General features: G+C 42.0%; 1 protein-coding gene across 2 annotated transcripts in view; it reads right to left on the bottom strand.

Moving 5' to 3' along the window:
• The window catches only part of LOC141146727 (aldehyde oxidase 1-like), a 238943-nt gene that overhangs the window by 119148 nt on the left and 95838 nt on the right, over positions 1–23957 (bottom strand). For both annotated transcript variants that reach the window (XM_073633237.1, XM_073633236.1), the window contains exon 4: positions 14534–14676. In XM_073633237.1, the coding sequence (XP_073489338.1) occupies positions 14534–14676 (143 nt within the window). The remainder of the gene's footprint in view (positions 1–14533; positions 14677–23957) is intronic.

The following is a 23957-nucleotide window of genomic DNA, read 5'->3' as shown; positions in this document are numbered from 1 at the left end:
CTTCACAATGTAGGAGACATACAATTATGCCACCGCCCTACTATAGGATGTTTTATATTTTCACCTATAGTTTGTTCTTTTTTGATCTCTTTGTCAAATTCCAATCCAGCAGTCACCATTCTAATGTCTACATATAAAAGTTGGACAGCTAAAGATAAGTACAGTGAGGAAAAAAAGTATTTGATCCCCTGATGATTTTGTACGTCTGTCCACTGACAAAGAATTGATCAGTCTATAATTTTAATGGTAGGTTTATTTTAACAGTGAGAAACACAATAACAACAAAAATATATATATAAATTGATTTGTATTTTAGCAATTGAAATAAGTATTTGACCCCTTTGCATAATATGACTTAGTACTTGGTGGCAAAACCCTTGTTGGCAATCAGAGGTCAGACGTTTCTTGTAGTTGGCCACCAGGTTTGCACTCATCTCAGGAGGGATTTTGTCCCACTCCTCTCTGCAGATTCTCTCCAAGTCATTAAGGTTTTGAGGTTGACGTATGGTAACTCGAACTTTCAGCTCCCTCCACATATTTTCCATGGGATTAAGGTCTGGAGACTGGCTAGGCCACTCCAGGACCTTAATGTGCTTCTTGAGCCACTTCTTTGTTGCCTTGGCCATGTGTTTTGGGTCATTGTCATGCTAGAATACCCATCCATGACCCATTTTCAATGCCCTGGCTGAGGGAAGGAGGTTCTCACCCAAGATTTGATGATGCATGGCCCCGTCCATCATCCCGGTGAAGTTGTCCTGTCCCCTTAGCAGAAAAACACCCCCAAACATAATGTTTCCACCTCCATGTTTGATGGTGGGGATGGTGTTCTTGGGGTCATAGGCAGCATTCCTCCTACTCCAAACACGGCATATTGAGTTGATGCCAAAGAGCTTAATTTTGGTCTCATCTGGCCACAATACTTTCACCCAGTTCTCCTCGGAATCATTCAGATATTCATTAGCAAACTTCAGACGAGTATGTAGATGTGCTTTCTTGAGCAGGGGGAACTTACGGGCGCTGCAGGATTTCAGTCCTTCACGGCATAGTGTGTTACCAATTGTTTTCCTTGGTTACTACATAGATTATTAGAAATGCTGATTTGCCCCACTTTTTAAGGTAAAACAGATAAATGAGCAATAACACTGCAAAAGTGCAATAACTTAGAGCAGCCAATCAGATTTCAGTGTATTGAAAATTTGTAAAGATTGCCTAGCTGAAAAAAATCTTAAAATACATTTCTCTGCTATCAGAAATGTTTATTATTGAGAGTGCACTGAGCAGTGATGATAGTTCAATAACTCATAGCTACAGATAACATTACTGTTGCCATATAATTGCTGAGTTTGAATTGCTCTGCATAATGTGCTCTTCACAATGCTCTTTGTAATACCTTACTAAAAAAAATTCTAAGAGACAGCATGTGTTCAATAATTAAAACAAGTTCGTTTTTCTTTTTCTGTTTGTAGCGCTGCCCCCACAGGAGCTGCTTGGTAATTTGTGTTCTCTGTTCTGCACCTAGATTTCAAGAACAACCTCAGCCCTCTGACAAACCTGGTTGAATGAAAATTACTGCAAGCACTTATAAGAATGTGAGTATAGATACCTTTATCTCAGCTGTGAATTAGCACCAGGAAATATACACAAAACTGTTCAGTGGTGATTAATTCAGTGTATTGGTAAGGGTTAGAATAAATGGTGGTTTGAGAATAAATGAACACACAGAAGGTAGATTTGCAATAAACAGTGCATATAAGCATTTACTGTAATGCGAATAATAATACTATAAGAAGTCTACTCCAGGAGAATGGTTGGGATATAGTGCAATGTCCCCTGAGAGGTACCTTTTAGCATAAGCAATAGGTGAAGGTCTCTGGTGAAGGTGTAGCAACTGTAAAGGGACAGTCTTTTTTTTTTTTATACATACATCTTTTTATTTATTTTCTTAATAAACAGACAAAACAAGACAAAAATAAAAAACATCATACACATTGAATCAAAATAATAAAGCAGCTTCAAAATCCAATCACATTGCATAGTATAGTAGCCATCAATTCAAAATAGCAAATTAGAACAAAAAAATAGTTAACGAAAAAGAAAAATATTTTGACTCGAATGAGATCTAAACCATACCGTTTACCAAATTAACTATCAACCCATATGCAATAAACTTAAGTCCGCCCATAAGTATTAGATGCCGCATATGGCTTATCCAGCCACTTTGCCCAGACTTTGCCAAACTTCCTGGGACAACCCCTATTCGTGTAGGTATCTCTATACAGTGGAAGATTATTATTTACCAATTGTTTCCAGTATAAAAGCGTGGGAGAAGAGGATTTCTTCCAATACAAAGCAATAGCTTTTCTTGCATAGAATAATGTAGTATTAGCAAACACTCACTCTGACACTGTAGGAAGAGTAACCTTGACCAGACCCAACAGACATAGAAACCGGCAAGGGAGCAGAGGTAACAGAATTCAACAGATCTATCACTTCTTCCCAAAAAATAGCTACATGTGGACAGGTCCAGAAGATGTGTGAGAAATCCCCCTGAACTGCTCCACACCGCCAACACTCAGAAGAGCACTCAGGATTTATATTTCCGAAGTCTGTATGGTGTAAGATATGCTCTATGTACCAATTTAAATTGGATCATACGGTCTCTCAAAGACACCAAGGATCGCAAAGGGAAATCCCACACACTCCTCCAGTCTTCCATGTACAGATCCGGTATGTCTCGCACCCATCCTAGCCCTAAGACCCTCCAATGGCAGTAGGGAAATTAGGTTAAGATTGGAATATAACCTCGAGGTGGACCTCTCTGTACATTCAGACCTAAGCACTGATTCTAGAGTGGATTGTGTAATCATTAAACTATCTTGTGGAAACTGGGCATGAAATGTATGGGAAAGCTGTAACTATCTAAATAAATGAGAACCAGGCAAGCTAACAACGAGTTACTAACATAGTAGTAAAATTATTAATCATAAGCTTTTACAGGAATGATATGCAGTATAATGAGTTACGAGTATAAAGGGTTATAGAAATATAGGGTAATATCACATTGAAATTTTTAAGTTGGAATCCAATAAGACCTTTTTCTTTTGTGAATATGGATTGTATCATTAAGAGTGTGATATATCCATTCAGAGAGTTTAAGTAATTCCATTCTGTTAATTACTTGTTGCCAGGGTAAATTGTTGGATTTCCAGTTATAGGCTATCATCCAATGTATGGAGCTGCACAAGGAGTGAAATAATCTCATACAAGGAGAGGGAATGTTTGGTATGTTAGCGTACAGCAAACATATCTGAGGGGTGGGAGTAATTTTTTGTTTGGAGGAGTTTTCTATTATCTCAATGGCTTGGAGCCAAATTTGATTAAGGTGGTTGCAACTCCAAAATGTGTGTATGAGAGTACCAGGAACCGAGCATCCCCTAAAACAATTTGGAGAAATGGATGGGTAGTATGTGTGAAGTTTTGAAGGGGTTAGGTACCATCTGGAAAATATTTTTATCGGGGTTTCTCTAAAGGAGATAGCCTTATTACTTTTGCGGAGGTTGTCCGACATGGAGGTCCACTCATCAATACTGAATGAGACATCCATGTCTGCTTCCCAATGAAGCTTCTGTGTAGTTTTATATGGCACTCCAAAGTTGTTAAGGTAATTATATAGTCTTGAGATGAGGCCTCTGTCTCTGGAAGACGAGACGCATATTTGTTCAAATGTAGTGTAAGAAGGATGTGTTGTGAGAGCAAAATATTTTGCGTAAAAGTTTTTAATTAGATGGTAGTGATGGAGTTCAACAGAAGATAGACCATGTGTAGCTTGTAATGTAGAGAATGGAGTAAATTCCCACTTTGATTGAAGGGATCTATGTGTGGTAAGATTTTTATTGATCCAAAGGGAGAAGGATTGTCTGTTGTTGTAGGCATATATAAATATAGGATCTCCCAAAAAGGAGGCTAAAGGGCGAGTGTCTGAGGAGAGTTTGAATATATCTTTATACTTATTCCATAGTTGATAAAATTGTGCAATGATATTATTGTATTTAATAAGTTTATTATAGGAAGTGGTATTGGACCATAATATTCCTTGCAGGTGTAGTGGGAAAATGGAAATGGTTTCGAATTGTTTCCATGGAGTTTCATGGGTGGGGGTAAACCACTGGGTGAGTTGCGTTAATCTGGCTGCAAGGTAATAGAGCCACAGATTAGGAAGGCCTAGGCCGCCTGTGGATTAAGGTCTATGCATAAGGGCATAGCTAAATCTGGGGTTTATTTCCGCCCATATAAATTTGTTAATTTCTCTTTGAAGGGAAGTCAATTTAGATTTTGGGACATTAATTGGTAGGGCACGGAAATAGTATAGGAGTTTAGGGAGGATCGTCATTTTAATGGCACATATTCTACCCAGGAAGCATATATGGAAGGATGACCAGGATTTTAAAAGGGATATGATATGAGAAAATAATGGGATATAGTTGGTTTTCAGTTTCTCTTTATTAAATTTTAAAAAATGAAACAATCCATACATTGTCATTTATACAACATTTCATATTCTTAACACTCAATTAAAAATATCTTTAATACAATTATTAATCTCTTATCATTCCCCTCTTTTCTTACTTTTAATTCCTACTATTCATCCTAACCCCCATACTCACAAAAAAAAAAAAAAAAAAATTTTTTTTTCTGGCAGTTTATTTGTTATATACCCTTCTTCTCTTATCTGTTTTTCCATATACTGGATTTCGTTCATTTCACATATCCATTCTGCATTTGTAGGTACATCTTCTCCTTTCCATTTTCATGCTATTATTGTTCTAGCCGCAGATGTCATGTAATGCAAGATGTCTTTTCTAATTTTCTTTATTGGATCCCTTGTCAGCAAGAATATTGAGATTTCTATACTTGGTTTTACTACTTCACCTGACACTTTCTGGTAGATCTCAAAAATCTTATTCCAAAATTCCTTCACTCTCTGGCAGCCAAACCAGATGTGATCCATTAGCTATTGTTGTTTTGTGTATTATTTCAAAAAATTTTCCCCATTCTTCTTCTATAATTATGTCTCCCATTTCTTTTTCCCATTTTTTCATTCCTGTTAATTCTCTAAATGGACCAGAAGGGAGTAATAAATCATATATCTTTGATAGTTTCTTAGTTGGATCCTTCTTCTCTATTAATATTTTTTTCAAATTTAGTTATTGGTCTATTTATCTTCAGTATTTTACCTTCTATAAATTATTTTAACTGCTGGTATTGTAGCCATTTATTTTTATCTTCAAATCCTATATTCTGTAATTTTGGCATTTTCCCATCCTCTAGTATCTGTACCAGCCTTATGTTCTCATTTCTATGCCACTTAAGGTATTTAATAACCCCCAGAGTTGGCGGGAATTCAGGGTTCCAAAACAGCGCTGTCATGGGTCCATCTATTGTAGAAAGTTTCTCCCCCTTTATTATAATGTCCCAGATTTTTAATGTAGCATTAACAAAAATTGTTAGTTCTTTTTTTTTGGTCTTAGTTGGGGATTTATCCATGGGAGAAACCTCATTTGTGGACCTATTATTTCTTCTTGTAATTTGACCCATTGTTTGGCTTCTTTATTATGATACCAATCTATGATACTAGTCAGTGATGCTGCCTGTAGATATTTTACAAAGTCTGGTAATGCCATTCCTCCATTTTTTTTTCCTAATTAATATTTCCCTCTTAATACAGGGATTTTTATGAACCCATATAAAACTCGCTACAGCTTTCTTTAAATCCATTAATAGCTTTTTAGGAGGAACAAGAGGGATTGTTTGAAAAACATGTAATAGCTTTGGAAGTATATCCATTTTAACTATATTAATTCTTGCAGTCCAGGAGTGTGTTATTTTATCATATTTTTGTAATAACTTAATTAGTTTATAGATTGTCGCGTCATAGTTCAAAACCTGTAGTGAGTCCAAATCTTTCAGAATCATTATACCTAAATATTTAATTGCTTCTTGTTTCCATTTAAATGGAAAATCATTCTGCAGAAGTGAGTATGTTTGTTCTGTCAATGATATGTTCAGCATCTCAGATTTATCGTAATTAACTTTAAAATTACTAATTTCCCCAAATCTCTTAAATTCTTTCATTAAATTTGGTATTGTTATGATAGGATTAGTTATATATATTAACAGGTCATCTGCATATACGGCCGTCTTGTATTCTTTATCTCTCACTTTTATACCTTTAATATCTTTATTTTTCCTTATAGCCGTAATTAAATGTTCCATTACTATTATGTATAGTAATGGAGAAAGGGGACATCCTTGTCGAGTTCCATTTGATATTTGTATATATTCTGATAGTATTCCATTTGTTCTCACTTTAGCTCTTGAGTTGGAATATAATGCGACAATTCTATTATACATTTTTGGGCCCAAATAATGGGATATAGTTGGATTTATATAAGAGATTGTGTGTTGAGGGGATTGTGACACCAAGATATTTAAATGATTGGGGACACCACACAAATGGGAAGTTATTTGATAATAGGGATTGAGTATCTTGGGTATAATTAATTGGTAGAGCAGAACATTTATTGGTGTTAATTTTAAGGCCTGAAATGGTGTGGAAGAATTTGAGTTCTTTAAGGAGAGATGGGATAGAAGTAAGGGGATCTGTAAGAAATATAAGTGCATCGTCAGCGTATAAGCTGAGTTTGAAGACACTCTTTCCTTTAGTATATCCTTTTATATCAATGCTATTTCTGATCTTGTGGGCTAATGGTTCAATTGCAAGGGCAAACAAAAGTGGTGATAAGGGGCAACCTTGTCTAGTTCCTCTACTGAGGGGGAAGAAATCAGAATTATGTCCAGGGATTTTGATTCTGGTTTGAGGGGTGTGATAGAGTGTGTTAAATCATTGCAGGAATTTATCTGAGATTCCATATTTGGGCAGAAGAAAGTTGAGATATGACCAGCTAATGCTGTCAAACACTTTATGGATATCTAAACTAAGGAGACATAGTTGGCGGGAGTGTATATTTGCGTTTTGTATAATATTAGTGACTAGTCTAACATTATCAACAATCTGTCGTCCGGGGATGAAGCCAGTTTGATCAATATTGATTAAATTTGTAATGACCGCTGCCAATCTATCAGAAAGCAGTCTCCCAAAGATTTTAAGGTCATTATTAAGGACTGATATAGGGTGATAGTTTTGGGGAAGAGAGTGGTCTTTGAGTGGTTTGGGGATAAGGGAGAGGTTAGATAGGAGCGTCTCATCTGGGAAGTGATTGCCATTAAGAATATGATTAAAGAGTTTGGTCAGGTAGGGGGTTAAAAGAGAAGCAGATTTTTTATAGTATGAAGATGAGAAGCCATCTGGGGCAGGGGCGGTAGAAGTCTTGAGAGATCCAATTATTTTGATTATTTCTGCTTCTGTACAGGGAGCATTAAGGGATTCTATTTGTTGTGAGTTAAGAGTAGGTAATTGGATATCATCTAGCCATGTTTTTGAGGAGTGATTGAGAGAAGGTTGTGGACTAGAAAGTAGATCCTTATAGAAGGAGGAGAATATGTTTAGAACGTCTTGTGGATGGGTGATCATGTTTCCAGACTGATCTCTAAGTTTATATATGTGAGGGAGTTTGTGTTCATGGTTAATTTTTTTGGCGAACATGGCTGAAGGAGAATTACTGTGTAGTAAAAATTTGGCTTTTGAAAATCTAAGGGATTTTTCTGTATTTGCTGATAAAATAAGATCCAAAGCCTTGCGTTTGTCTTGAATCTGTTTTGTGATTTCTTGAGTAGGGTTATGTTGTAATTTGTTGTATAGAAAGTTTAGATCTCTAGTAAGACTTTTGATATTGTGAGTCTTTCTTTACTTCTGTTTGCGGCTAGACTAATTAGATGACCACGTAAAACAGCTTTATGAGCTACCCAGAGTGTTGTAGGAGGAGTGTCATCAATAGCTTTTTCTGTAAAGTAGTTTTCAATGTGTGATGTAATAGATTGTGTTATTGATGAGTCAGTTAAAATTGAGTTATTTAGTCGCCAATTGTAAGGGGAGGGTAAGAGTCCTATATGTGATGTTACAAATGAGGTAATATCATGATCTGACCAAGGGCAAGGGTGGATAAGGGCTTTAGAGGAGTTAGCTAACAAAATGGGGGTGCAGAATATATAATCAAGTCTGGCATAGACATCATGAGGATGTGAATAATGTGTATAAGCCCTAATTCCAACATTGTGAGCCCTCCAAGAATCAATGAGTTGGCATTTGTTTATGGAACGGTTCAGTGATTTAGAGAAAGCTTTGGAAGATAATGATATTTTATTTCTATCAAGGGCCGGGTGTGAGGTCAGATTAAAATGCCCTGCCTAAAATTATGTGGGGAGAGCTATATCGATCAAGGATTTCGAAAAAATAATAATATAGCGGCTATCTACATCCTTGTATATGTTTTGTATGTCTACAACAATGGTATTGCGGATAAAAATGTCTACCTCTCGAGTTTTGTTATGGAAAGTAGTATAATAATATTGGTTATAGGTCTTGTTAAAATATTTAGGGTGATTAGTGGAAGAAAAGTGCGTTTCTTGCATGAGTATGACATCCGCCCCCAGTCTCTTATAATGTTGGAAGGCTTTTTTCCGTTTATGGGGTGAATTAAAACCCTGTACGTTATGTGATAGGATTTTAAGAACCATTGGTCATGGGTAAGAAATAATGTTTATGAAAAAAATCTATCATGTATACATGAAGTAATATAAATAGAGAGAGCTCTTGTGTGTGTTCAGAAAATTCAGTGTCTATAATTTTTAAAAGTTGGGGAGAATTATGCGAAAAAAATTGAAGGAACAACCTGGGTTGCATACCATACCTTAAGAATACCATATCGTAACAAAGGAAAATATAACATTGTTTTATCTGTTTAACTGAAAATTATTACGATAACTTCCGATTATCAAGATAAATTTGTCGTTGGCCTTAAGGGCAAGATTAACATGTAAAAAAAGAAAGTAAAACAGGAACAATGGGACAAGAATTATCTTGTCACTGAAATGTTAAATAAATTTCAAAGGACAAATCACGTGCAAGCACAGCCAGGTGCAACATCCCTACGAGTAAGGGTGCTGCAGTTAACCGTGAAAGCAGGAGGGGGGACAATCCAGCGGCAGCGGACATAACAGGCTATTTGATTAAGCTAGCTTAAAACATCAAGAAATAATAACCAGGGGGTGGATGGATGGGGAGGAGGAGGAGGGGGGGAAGGGGAGGAGGGGGGAAGGGGATGAGGGGAGAGGGAGAAGGGGAAAAATCATTTCTTTCTCTGACGTTAGGACTTATGGCAGACAGTGAAAACAAGTCTCTATCAATAAGAATAGACACAAAGGTGGAAGTTCGTAGAGACAAGGTGCAAGAACAACGATGGTTTTGTCTTTTTCAAAGAAAAAAAAAATGGAAGAGGGCTACAGGTACAAAAGTTCTGTCCATTTTCAAATGGAAGGGTGCACCAGAGGTGGAGAAGGGCATCATGTGTATCCGCTCGGGAAAGCGGCTGAACTTGGCACCAGACAGTCAATGTTGGCTGTAAAAATTGCCAGTACAATCTTGTTAAAGAAAAAGGAAAAAAAAAACTTAGAACATGAACAGATAATTCCAATATCTAGAGGAGCTTAGTGTGTGTTCAAGAGGCTTGATCTTGAAATGGTTGACGTCATCTTCTTTGGTCGTTTGTATTGCGTCTAGAGGACAGAGTAGATCAAATTGGGGAGGGTCTTGGGGTTGAAGGGAAATGGTTAGGAGGTTCTGGTTCCAGCAGGCCCAGTTTTACAAGCAATTCCTTGCCCTCAATAATGTTGTACACTGTATATGTGGAACCGCTGTATGGAATAGTGAGTTTAAATGGAAAACCCCATCTATATTTTATTCTTGCTGCTTGTAGAATATTGGTGACCTCTTTCATCCTGTGTCTTCCGTCTAAGGTAGCAGGAGAGAAATCAGGGGAAATCTGCAGCTTTTTACCATCCAGGGCAATATTGGGCGAGTTCCTCGCAGCACGCATGATGTCTTTAACCAAGAAATCTTTCATGCACATAATAATGTCTCCAGGTGGTTTATCTGATGTGGGTTTAGGGCATAATGCTCTGTGTATTCTATCGCATGTAAATGCTGATAATGGTTTATCTGGTAGGAGGTTATGAAAAATCTTGGAGACTGTGGGCATAAGATCTGTGACCGATTCTGGGACGCCACGTAGTCTGATGTTGTGGCATCTATTTCTGTTATCTAAATCTTCAACTTGAGCTTGCATAAAGGCAAAGCTGTCAGCTAGTGATTCATAATCTTTCCTTAGATCATTATGAGCAAGTGATAGTTCATCATGTTTAGTTTCCAAGATGTCTGTGCGGCTGCCAATACTAGCAATCTCTTGAGACAGGGCCGCAGTGGATTTATGTACCTCACTTTTAATCTTGTCTGCCAGTTTATCAAAAATGGTAGTTAGATTGGCATCTAAATCGGCCTTAGAAAGGGGAGAGGTGTACTCACAGTTCCCAGTGTTAGATGAGGGGTTGGATGGATGTTTCCCAGAGACCGCCTGAGAGCTGGCGCCATCTTGGGACATCCTCCTGCTTTGCCTGGCTGCAGCGTCAAGGAGAAAGTTAGTGAGGTTGTGCTGTGAACGATTAAAATGCCCAGATCTCCTTGCAGGCATGAATGGAGGTGTTCCCCAGGTATCGGTGTTGTTTTTGCCGGGGTATGAGCTATGTAGCCCTGGTATTTAAGCCTGCAATGACCGGGTCCGACGGAGCTGTAGCTACTCGCCTCCTTCCCGCATCGCGCCACGCATGCGCCCCCCATTGGGCTGTTTTTTCATCCACTGTAGCCTGCAAAAGATCACTATTTGCTCGTTGGGCCCTATTAACCGCCTAATAATGGATATATGTTATCCTCTGGTATAGGCCTTAAAAGCATCCCACGTTATTGCTGGAGTGGAAGACCCTGCATTAAGTTCCCAGTACTCTGTTAGAAGGGGTGGAATTTTATTAAACACATCTAAATGTAAAATCCAGTGGGTTCCCAATCTCCACTGGGCAGCATCCCGAAAATAATAAAGACAAAGTGTGAGCATTAACGGAGCATGATCAGATAACCCACTAGGCAAATATTTAACATCTACCGTATCTGCTAATATAGCCGAATTAGCAAAAGCTAGATCTATACGGGAGGCAGTCTTAAGATTGAAAAACAAGAATATGATCTAGTTAATGGGTTTTTTCCATCGCCAAGCCTCTATCAGGCCTATGATCTAGGCCCAATTAAAAAGATCTCCGGAGAAATATTTGGGGGGAATTAGTCTATCCAAACCAGGGTCAAGTATAGCGTTGAAGTCTCCCATTATCAGTAACTTAGCTGGACCACACAAAGAGATTTTTTCTGAGAGACTATATAATAGAGACCCTGAGAAAGGAGGTGGGACATACACACTGACAACTATAAGGACAGTCTTTAGTCCTAAGGCTTTAGCTTTGGGGCCCAGTTGAACTGTTGGTGCACATGAGAATAGACCCAGTCAAGCCTGCAGATAGCAATAAGGCTACTAGATAGCTTAATGGTCAGTTCCTCAAAGCTCAGTCTCTTTAACAGCAGATAGTAATTCCCCACAGCAGCAGCTCACCAGTCCCAATGATATTGCAGCTCATGATCTAGACACACACAGAGATTTGTCCACTCTTTGTTTTGCACCCAGGTGACTCTGACTGTCAGCACCAAGAACGCAGCACTCTGGATCCAATGCAGCAGTGGCAGTGCACACGCATAGGACATGGCCAACTGTGTCCTATAGAGCCTGAGAAAATGCAGCTCTTTCCCCTCATCCTGGCAATCTCCTGTGGGGAAATGCAGTTCAAAAGCTTTTGTTTTTAGTATAGTCTCTTTCTCCTGGACTACAATTCCTAGAGTGCAGTGCTGCCTGACTCAGTCTATTAAACTCTTCCTGCTCAGCAGCTCCCTCCTCTTGCTGACACAGCTGTTAACAAGTTCAGTGCCGCAGGGAAGCAGCTACAGAGAGCAGCTGCAGCCAGTGTTTCTCTCACTCTCAATTCTTAGCCAAGCACCGGACTACATGGAACTCTGTATTTTATTAAAATAGAATGGCAATTTGGTGCTACCAATGTACTGTACATTTGACTGAATCATACACCTAACAGGTTAGCATATGTGATCATTCATTTGTATAAATCAGATGACCTAATCCCCAAAGAAAATATTTTGAATGGACCCATTCCTAGGTTTAAATTTGATAATTTGCAGGGCTTTTTTTCTGCCGGAACGTGGCGGAACGCTGAGCCCTATGACAGCCCTCTCTGCTCCAACCTGTCATGACACACTAATGCTGCGCAGCCATCGAATTCTTCGGGTCTTTGCACAGCAACATACAGCTGCCTGTGTTAATTCAGGAGGCAGCTTCCATCCCCACCTCTACTCACATTTTAGCACGGAGAGCGGAGGAGCCCTGAAACTCCGTCCCAGCTACAATTCCTCGATCAGCTGAAAAAAAAGCCTGCGCATACCATATGGATTGGGGCACTGGCGGTGGAAAAGGTGAGGGAGTTGGGAATGAAAAATGGGGGGAGGGAGAGAGAGCTCTCCAGGGAGTGAGTTTGCGGAGAGAGAACTGTGAAAGAAAGGGGGAGGGGGGATTGTGCAGAGAGAACTGTGAAAGTGCGTGGGGGGATTTGAGCATGGAGGAGAACTGGGGGAAAACTTTTTAGAGAGGAAAACTGGAAAAAAAATGTGTGGAAAGTGGGGGGGAATTTGTGCGGAGAGGAGGGCTGGAAAAGTGGAGGAGATTTGTGCAGAGGAGAGCTGGGAAAGTGGGGTGGTGTGCGGAGAGGAGGGCTGGGAAAGTGGGGGGGTGTGTGTGCGGAGAGGAGGGCTGGGAAAGTGGGGGGGAGGTTTACAGATAGGAGGGCTGGGAAAGTGGGGGCGATTTGTGCAGAGAAGAGCTGGGAAAGTGGGGGGGGGGAATTTGTGTGGAGAAGAGAGCTGGGAAAGTGGGGGGGAATTTGTGTGGAGAGGAGGAGAGCTAGGAAAGTGGGGGGGATGTGTGCGGAGAGGAGGGCTGGGAAAGTGGGGGGGGGGTTGCAGATAGGGGGGCTAGGAAAGTGTGAGGATTTGAGAGGAGGGCTGGGAAGGTGGGGGGATTTGAGAGGAGGGCTGGGAAAGTGGGGGGGTTTGTGCAGAGAGGAGAGGGGGAATTTTAGCAGAGAGGACAGCTTGGGGGTGGAAATGTGTCCAGAGAGGAGAACTGGGAAGGAGGGAGCTTTGTACAGAGGTAAGAGCGGCAGAAGGCAGGTTGTGCAAAGTGAGAGATGTGGAGGGGGGAGGGCAGGTTGTGCAAAATGAGAGCTGTGGAGAATGGGGCAGGCTGTGCAGAGGTGAGAGCTGTAGGGGAAGCTGGAGGTGCAGAGGTGAAACATGGGAGGTGACAAAGGTGAGAGCTGTGGATTGGGGTGAGCTTTATATGGGGGTGCGAAGGGGAGAAGAGATAATATGGATGGGGGTGCAGAGGTGAGTTGTGGACTAGGGGTGTAAGCTGTAGTTAGAGGGGTGCAGAGGTGAGATGTTGACGGTGGAGGGAGCAAAGGTGAGTTGTGGATAGGGGTGCAGAGTGGCACTGTGGACAGGGGAAAGAAGAGGTGAGCTGTGGATGAGGGTTGCAGAGGTTAGGTGTGGATGGGAGACACAGAGGTAAGCAAAGAGATAAGCAGAATTGAGTATTTGATGGTTGCTTTTGGGGGGATACTTGAGGGGGAAGACCAGGGATATTTACTGGGGGACAGTAAAGCATACAGGTTTAGTGACCAAGAGTATATAATGTATGGCACAGCCTGCAGGGTCCAGTGGTGCGAATTTTGTAACATCTTGCACATTACATACTCAGAACTGCTATACTCTGTATGCTATGCTGTACGTTACATAATAAAGGCTTCTCGAAGGTACTCCTTATTATTGCTATACTCTGTACAATGGGTTTTGCGTTACATACTCCTGAGCCCTGCACTCTGTATGCTGGACTGCATATTACATATGCTTTACCACTGCTCTCTTTGTGCTGGGCTCTGTGTTTACATATTGCTGACCCCTGCCCCCTGCCCTCTGTACACAGGCCTATATGCTCCATATTTCTGAGAACAAGGGATGCTTCGCATTAAATGTAAGTACTATCCTGCTGGCTGATTTTTTTTTTCTGCGCCTTATGTGATATGCACTGCTCAATTACACACTCCTGACTACTGTGTGTTATGAAGTTTTGAGTCCTGTACTTTGTGTGTTACATATTCCTGAGCCATGTGCTTGTAGTTCTAAGCCTTTACTTATTACAATTATTTGGCACCGCTGTACTTCTCTCCTCTAAGGAAGGTGCATCGGGGTGGGGTTTGGGCGTGGTTGGGGGCAGGGATTTGTGCGGGGAGAGTGAATTTCTGCAACTATTTTCTGAGAAAAAAAGCCCTGATCATTTGTAATATGAGTGATACTTACAGCTTCACTTCGTATGTGAGGTCTTGCCAGCTGCTGGAGAATGACATGGAAGATCTTGCTTTTCTCTGCTGGTAGCTGAGACACGGCTTCACAGAGGATGGATCGTACTAAGGCCAGACTGCAAGCAGCTCCAATAGTGATACCTTCACAGACAAAATTTCTCACATTCATTTTTGAACTATTAACTGTATTTCAAACATAAGAAATCAACCTCTATCATGTATCCTATGCTTATAAAATTACAGTACGATACATTAGGTGATTTATAAATGTGTGAAGACAACTTTAAAAAAAAAATTCACTGACTACTGACATCACAAATGATTAAAAACAATAAGACCCCTTTCACACTGGAGCGGTTTTCAGGCACTTTAGTGCTAGAAATAGCCTCTGCAGAGCACCTGAAAATCACCTCCCATTCATTCTAGTGTATCTTTTCACACTGAGGTGGTGCACTTGCGGAACATTCTGAAAAGCCCTGCAAGCAGCATCTTTGGGGTGGATTGGAAGTGCTGTATTTAGTGCTCCCAAAACGCCCTGCCCATTGGAATGAATGGGCAGCACTTTCAAAGTGATTTTAAAGCGCTGCAAAATGGGAGTTTGTAACCCTTTTTTTTGGGTTAAAAGCACCCCACTAGAGGCCGAAAAGTGTCGCAAAGGTGCCGCTTAAACAGCGCTAAAGCCCCGCTAAAACGAGTTGCGGCTCAGTGTGAAAGTAGCCTAATGGTTCTCATTGAAATTGTCAGCTTATAACTTTATTGCATCAATACTGAATAATAAGTTTCCCAGTTTATCACAAAACCTTGCTCAAAGTGCTTTTTTTTATACTTGTGGCAGGGAGGTTAAAATAGGTGTTTGAGCCACCAAGAGGGAGAATTAAAATGGATAGGAGACATCTGTGATTTGTGATCCGACTACAGGTAACATTTTGGGCTGCCACACCTGAATACATAATCAAGCTGCATTTTAATTTGAAAGTAGGCTACATTGGTGGCATACATAGCTAATAATAGATACAGAATGTAAATATATGTACCCTCATGAGGGCCGCTGATAGAATCTGTACCCCACTGGTTGCCCTGACGCTGCAAGACCTCTGACACCCTGGGTTCAGTCACTATTACCCATTGATACCAGTAATAAAAATCTTACACAATACTGATGAAACAGTTTAGTTTTGTTTACTTGTGGCAAGATTGACACAAAGGAGTAAATAACATAAGACTGTATGTCATAAAGATATCTTAGCTGAAGGCAACAAAGCACCAGTAATAAATGCAATTATACAATCTAAGGGTTTTTGTTAGTAAAGTAGTATGCAAAGAAACACAATGTGGTTAAATACAATCAAGACAGCAGAAAGGTAGGGGACCGGCACTTTGTTGACTATGTCAGACCACTCCTTTCTGTCTCCTCAGCCCACAGGCACTTAACATCAAAGCAACTGGCAAAACATTCAGCAAATTGTTGTATCCAACTTGGCTGGCACCTTTAAGCATAGTTCCAGATAAATGAGAGCAGTGCCCTTATGTTAAACAACACTAGTCACTTGTGAAGATTGAGAAGGGATAAAAGGGGTTAGAGGTAGGAATGAGCCATACACCCCCCCGGTTCAATTCACACCAGAACCTGCGAACAGACCGAAAATTCACACGAACGTTAGAACCCCATTGACGTCTATGGAACTCGAACGTTCATAATCCAAAGTGCTAATTTTAAAGGCTAATTTGCATGGTATTGTCCTAAAAAGGGTTTGGGGACCCGGGTCCTGCCCCAGGGGACATATATCAATGCAAAAAAAAAGTTTTAAAAACGGCCGTTTTTTCGGGAGCAGTTATTTTAATGATGCTTAAAGTAAAAAAAAAAAAGTGAAATATTCCTTACCAGGCCAATTCTGACATTTCTCTCCTACATGTAAAAATCATCATTTTTTTGCTAGAAAATTACATAGAACCCCCAAATATTATATATGTTTTTTTAGCAAAGACCCTAGAGAATACAATGGCGGTTGTTGCAACTTTTTATCTTACACGGTATTTGCGCAGGAATTTTTCGAACGCGTTTTTTTTGGGAAAAAACAGTTTTGTGTTTAAAAAAAAAAACAAAACAGTAAAGTTAGCCCAATGTTTTTGCATATTGTGAAAGATGAAGTTATGCCGAGTAAATAGATACCTAACATGTCACGCTTCAAAATTGCACACGTTCGTAGAATGGTGCCATTGTTCGGTACTTAAAAATCCCCATAGGCGACGCTTGAAATTTTTTTACTGGTTACATGTTTTGAGTTACAGAGGAGGTCTAGGGTCAAAATGATTGCTCTCGCTCCAACGTTCGCGGCGATACCTCACATGGATACCTCATATGGTTTGAACACCGTTTTCATATGTGGGCGGGACTTATGTATGCGTTTGCTTCTGCGTGCAAACACACGGGGATAGCGGCGCTTTAAATTTTATTTATTTTTTTTTTTTATTGATAATTATATTATGTTTTTTTTTTATTTTGACACTTTTTTGAAAAAAATACATTTTTGATCACTTTTATTCCTATTACAAGGAATGTAAACATCCCTTGTAATAGGAATATAACATGACAGGTCCTCTTAATAGTGAGATATGGGGTCAATAAGACCCCATATCTCACCACTAGGCTGGGAAGCCTGAAATAAAAAAAAAATAAAACGATCACCGCTTCCCAGCCGAAGCGGCGCCGTTTTTTTGAATGGAGAGGCCGGGCGTGATGTCATAACATCGCGCTCAGCCTCTGATGATCAGAGAGACTCCGGCAACCATCTGGTCCACCAGAAATCCCTATGATCTACATCCGGCGCCGGCGGATCCGCTCTCCGCCTCACCGATCATAACAGTGAGTCGGAGCAAGCACCGGAGGGTGGCGGGAGGGGGGGGGCGTCCCCTCTCGCCTCCCATAGGAACGATCAGTCGATTGAATGGCGGCTATGATTGTTCCTATGGTGTAGAGATTCGCCGGCTGAAACCGGCAATATCTGAATGATGTCTGTAACTACAGGCATCATTCAGATATACCCGCCCAAAACCCAGGACGTCATATGACGTGGGCGGGCGGGAAGTGGTTAAATATCGTACCTGCGGGGTGTCTATAGTATGCCTGTAAAGTGGCGTGTGTTTCCCGTGCTTAGAACAGTCCCTGCACAAAATGACATTTTTAAAGGAATAAAAGTCATTTAAAACTGCTTACGGCTTTAATGTAATGTCGGGTCCTGGCAATATGGATGAAAATCAGTGAGACAAACGACATGGGTACCCCCCAGTCCATTACCAGGCCCTTTGGGTCTTGTATGGATATTAAGGGGAACCCCGCACCCAAATTAAAAAAAGGAAACAGCAGTATACAGGTGGTGCAAACAAGACATGGACTGTAGGTTTGTTGTTAAGTAGAATCTGTTTGTAATTTTGAACTGGTACATTTTTAACGAGTTTAGCTCCAGCAAAAAAATCTATTTTAAGGTTTTTGGAAAACATAGGGAAGGGGTATCACCCCTGTGACATTTGTTTTGCTGTCTGTGCTTCCTCTTTCACCTCACTTTTTGTCCCAATGACAAATGTTTTTTGAAAATTTGGGGGTTTTAGTGAAACAAGGATTGGTGATAAAGCATCAGTGGAAAGGAGAAACGTTTTTCCCATATTAACTCTTACAGGAGAGAATTTCCCTTCCTAGGGGTAGATTTAATCTCACTTCCTGTTGTCTCCTTCCGTTTGCAAGTAGGAGTCGTTTGTAAGTTGGATGTTTGAAAGTAGGGGCCTGCACTATATACTCAACAGAAATTTGAGTCTTAGGTATTGGTGTTGCCACAACACTGTAAGCCCTCACAAGGCCCTGCTGTGAAATATTAGATCAAGAATTGTAATTGCAGGATCAGGGAGGCTATGCAGCGTAGGTTTGCTGAGGCATTCGGTCCAGAGTCCTCTGGGTCACTAAGGACGACATGATACGCAGCCACCTCCTCCCAGCCACGTACAAGTCCATGGGTTTCTTGGGACTGTAAATGATCCGTTAAAGACTGCTGCTGATGCTGAGTGCCAGGCTCCACCTCCATGCTGACACAATCCTCCTCCTCTTCCTGTGTGATCGGCGGGCACGCAGGAACACTGTCTGGATAAAGGGGGCCTTGAGAGCTAAGGAAGTCCTCCTCTTCCTGCCTCTGTTCTGCCCTGTTCTTCCTGCCCTGTCCATTATTTCATGCAGCGTGTGCTCCAACAGGTGGACAAGGGGGACAGTGTCACTGATGCATGCACTGTCACTGCTCACCATCCTCGCGGCCTCCTCAAACGGTGACAGGACAGTGCATGCATCCCTGATCATGGCCCATTGGCATGGGGAAAAAAAAACAAGCTCCCCTGACCCTGTCCTGGTGCCATAGTCGCACACGTACTCATTGATGGCCCTCTGCTGCGTGTGCAGACGCTGCAGCATGGCCAACATTGAGTTCCTCCTGGTGGGCATCTCACAGATTAGGCGGTTCTTGGGCAGGTTAAATTCTTTTTGGAGGTCTGCCAGCTGAGCACTGGCATTATATGATCGGCGGAAATGCATACAGACTTTCCTGGCCTGCCTCAGGACATCCTGTAAGCCCGGGTATCTGCCCAAGAACCACTGCACCACCAAGTTAAGGACGTGAGCCAAACAGGGCACATGGGTCATTTGTCCCTGTCGGAGGGCGGAGAGGAGGTTGGTGCCATTGTCGTAAACCACCATTCCTGCCTTAAGTTGGCGTGGCATCAACCACCTCTGAACCTGCCCCTGCAGAGCTGACAGAACCTCTGCCCCAGTGTGGCTCCTGTCTCCCAAGCACACTAGCTCAAGCACCGCATTACATCTTTTGGCCGGCGTACCTGCGTAGCCCCTTGAATGCTTACGGAGCACCGCTGGTTCCGAGGACAAAGCACAGGAAGAGGCCATGGAGGAAGAAGAAGAGGAGGGGGTGGAGGAGAGAGGTGTGTCAGAATCACCAGTAGTGGCATTTTGGAGGCGTGGTGGCGGAACAACCTCCAACACTACTGCATCTTGTCCTGCATCCTTCCCAGCTGCCAGCAGAGTCACCCCTGAAACTTAGGTAACGTCCCTGTCCATGCCTGCTGGACCATGAGTCAGCGGTAATATGCACCTTACCGCTGACCGCCCTGTCCAGCGAGGCCAAGACATTGCCTTCCACATGCCGGTAGAGAGCCGGAATCGCCTTCCGTGAGAAAAAGTGGTATTTGGGAACCTGCCACTGAGGAACCGCACATTCCACAAACTCACAGAAGGGGGCAGAGTCTACCAACTGAAAAGGTAGCAGTTGAAGTGCTAGCAATTTTGCCAAGCTAGCATTCAACCGCTGGGCATGTGGATGGATGGGAGCGAACTTCTTTATGAGGTGCAGCAGCTGGGGCAGGGAAATTTGCCTTGTACAATCTGATGTTGGTGTACCGATAGCAGATTACCTGCAAGTACTTGGCTGTGACACACCTAATTCTACACCTTCGTTCCTCTCAGTGCAGGTCTCAGAGAGGGCTGAAGGTATAGTGGGGTTGGAGATCTCAGCTGATGAAGAGCAAGGAGAGGTCCTCTTTGTTCTTTGGTGTGGGTCTTTTAGGTACGCTTGCCAACGAACTGCATGGCAGGTCAACATATGTCTGGTCAAGCATGTGGTGCCCAAGTGGGAGATGTTTTGGCCACGCGAGATACGCTTGAGACATATGTTGCAAGTAGCAGTGGTGCGATCTGATGCACTCGTCTCAAAAAAGGCCCACGGCTTGGTCATCCACTCGACCAAGTCTTCTGCATGTTGCAGCTCAACACGGCCAGCTGCCGAAAAAAAAAGGCCAAGCGTGTCCCATGGCCATGTACTGATGAGGATGCACCGTGTCCATGACCAGCACTGTTGCCTCTAGACATAGAGCCTGCTTGCCCTCTTTTATTGGCTTGTGACTGTCTGCCTCTGCTTGTTGGCCTCCCAGACATACTATTGGCCTGCAGCGAGCTGCACAAAACTGGGATATATATATAATATATATATATATATATATATATTATATATATACCGATTATACTGTAGCTAGCAAAATCAGTATTAGTATGATAACCCCTGCACTTGTCTTCAGGTAGCTATACTGTAGGTGCAACTGTGCAGGGTACACAGTACAGTAACTGGAAATACATCAAGAGCCTACACAAGCACGTGGCTGCAGGTAGCTATACTGTAGGTGAGACTGTGCGGGGTACACATTACAGTAACTGGAAAAACTTCAATGAGCCTACACAAGCACCTGGCTGGAGGTAGCTTTACTGGAGGTGAGACTGTCCAGGGTACACAGTACAGTAGCTGGAAATACTTCAATGAGCCTACACAAGCACCTGGCTGCAGGTTGCTATACTATAGGTGAGACTGTGCAGGGTACATAGTACAGTAGCTGGAAATACTTCAATGAGCCTACACAAGCACCTGGCTGCAGGTTGCTATACTCTAGGCGAGGCTGTGCAGCGTACACAGTACAGTAGCTGGAAATACTTCAATGAGCCTACACAAACACCTGGCTGCAGGTTGCTATACTGTAGGCGAGACTGTGCAGGGTACATAGTACAGTAGCTGGAAATACTTCAATGAGCCTACACAAGCACCTGGCTGAAGGTTGCTATACTGTAGGCGAGACTGTGCAGGGTACACAGTACAGTAGCTGGAAATACTTTAATGAGCCTACACAAGCACCTGGCTGCAGGTTGCTATACTGTAGGTGAGACTGTGCAGGGTACACAGTACAGTAGCTGGAAATACTTCAATGAGCCTACACAAGCACCTGGATGCAGGTAGCTATACTGTAGGTGAGACTGTGCAGGGTACACAGTACAGTAGCTGGAAATACTTCAATGAGCCTACACAAGCACCTGGCTGCAGGTTGCTATACTGTAGGTGAGACTGTGCAGGGTACACAGTACAGAAGCTGGAAATACTTCAACGATCCTACACAAGCACCTGGCTGCAGGTTGCAATACTGTAGGTGAGACTGTGCACGGTAGACAGTACAGTAGCTGGAAATACTTCAACAAGCCTACACAAACACCTGGCTGCAGGTAGCTGTACTGTAGGTGAGACTGTGCAGGGTACACAGTCCAGTAGCTGGAAATACTTCAATGAGCCTACACAAGCACCTGGCTGCAGGTTGCTATACTGTAGGTTAGACTGTGCGGGGTACACAGTACAGTAGCTGGAAATACTTCAATGAGCCTACACAAGCACCTGGCTGCAGGTTGCTATACTGTAGGTGAGACTGTGCAGGGTACACAGTACAGTAGCTGGAAATACTTCAATGAGCCTACACAAGCACCTGGCTGCAGGTAGCTATACTGTAGGTGATACTGTGCAGGGTACACAGTACAGTAGCTGGAAATACTTCAATGAGCCTACACAAGCACCTGGCTGCAGGTTGCTATACTGTAGGTGAGACTGTGCAGGGTACACAGTACAGTAGCTGGAAATACTTCAACGATCCTACACAAGCACCTGGCTGCAGGTTGCTATACTGTAGGTGAGACTGTGCACGGTACACAGTACAGTAGCTGGAAATACTGTTAAAACAGCTGCCTGCCAGTATATTAGGAAGAGAAGAACAGGATCTAGCTAAACTGAATACAGTGTGTGTATATATATATATATATATATATATATATATATACACACACACACACACACACACACACACACACACACACACACACAACACCTGGGATGCATATATATATATATATATACACAATACACTGTAACTGCAGCTAACTGATTCGACCTGCCTACTCTATCTAACTTAAATCAAATGACACTGTATGTCTCTCTCTCTCTATCTGAACGCCGGAACACACTACACAGGGCCGCCGTGCAGGCGGCCTTATATAGTGTGGGGCGTGTACTAAACTTCCTGAGCCATAATTGGCCAAAGCCTCCTTGGCTTTGGCCAATTAAGGACTTTCTGTTCAGACGGTGCTGTGATTGGCCAAGCATGGGGGTCATAGTGCATGCTTGGCCAATCATCAGCCAGCAATGCACTGCGATGCAGCAGTGAATTATGGGCCGTGACACGCCACTCGAATTTGGTGCAAACAGCCCATATCGTTTGTAATTCGGCAAACGACCGAACACACGAAGTTCGAGTTGAACATGGGTTCGACTCGAACACGATGCTCATCCCTAGTTAGAGGTAACTCTGTGGAATCTGGTAGATCTTCAGCTAGCTCTTAACGAGTGGTAGATGAAATATTCCTGGATGGTAGAGCAGAGCAAATGTAGCTGGTATGTGGTTAACCAATAGAGGATGCAGACTTTTCCTGTATAGCCTAAGCACAAGTGATCACAGTGCAGGTTTGTTTCATGGTATTGTATCCTGTAGGACTACAGATGCCAGAGATGTGAGCAAAAGCCCTGGTGTCTGTATACAGTGTCTATGGGATCAAATGTACTTGCATCCGGTGGCACTACAAGTATCAGAGATATGGACAAAGACAATGGTGTCTGTATACAGTGTCTATAGGATTAAATGGGCAGGTGCCCGTTCACTGACATTGTAGAGCTGCACGATTCTGGCTAAAATGAGAATTACAATTTTTTTGCTTAGAAGATAGATCACAATTCTTTCAAGATTCTCGCGGCGTAACATCATCTTTCACATTAAAACAAAAATAATGGGCTAACTTTACTGTTTAGTTTTTTTTTTTATTATTATTCATTGAAGTGTATTTTTTCCCCAAAAATTACGTTTGAAAGACCGCTGGGCAAATACAGTGTGACAAAAATATTGCAGCGATTGACATTTTATCCCCTAGGGTCTTTGCTAAAATATATATAATGTTTGGGGATTCCAAGTAATTTTCTAGCAAAAAATATTGATCTTAACTTAAGAAACAAGTGTCAGAAAAAGATTTAGACTTTGGTTAAACTTCCTGTATTTACAGGTTGTTAAAAACTTTTCAGACTGCCTGGATTTTTTCTTTACTTATAGAAGTTTATCCCTTTGATCTAAGAAGGAAGAGCTAGTTACAATGTTTCATGTTAAAAACTTGGCAGACTGCCCGGATGTTTTCTTTTGACAGCTGAGTGAGCAGATAAGTCTCCCCACTTGTTATATGAAAGAATCGGCAAACTTTGCAATAGAGATCGTCAGGGGGTTGAATCGAGATCATGAGTTTTTAACGATTGATTGTGCAGCTCTATGACATTGTGACTGAAGTTCAGTGGTGGCTCATCCATAGGGGGTGCCTGGGCGCCGCTCCCCCTCCAGGCAGCCACAAAAAAAAGTCAAAATAATTTTTTTTTTTTAATGCTGGCCCTTTAAAAAAAAAATGAAAAAAAAAGGTCCTTAAGTGCACTGTGTTCGGACACCGGACACAGTGCGACGCCCGACACAGTGCACTTATG

The sequence above is a fragment of the Aquarana catesbeiana genome, linkage group LG06, assembly GCF_042186555.1.
Source record: "Aquarana catesbeiana isolate 2022-GZ linkage group LG06, ASM4218655v1, whole genome shotgun sequence".
Taxonomy (NCBI): domain Eukaryota; kingdom Metazoa; phylum Chordata; class Amphibia; order Anura; family Ranidae; genus Aquarana; species Aquarana catesbeiana.
Note: the sequence above shows the minus strand (reverse complement) of the source record. Positions and strands in the feature narration are given on the sequence as shown.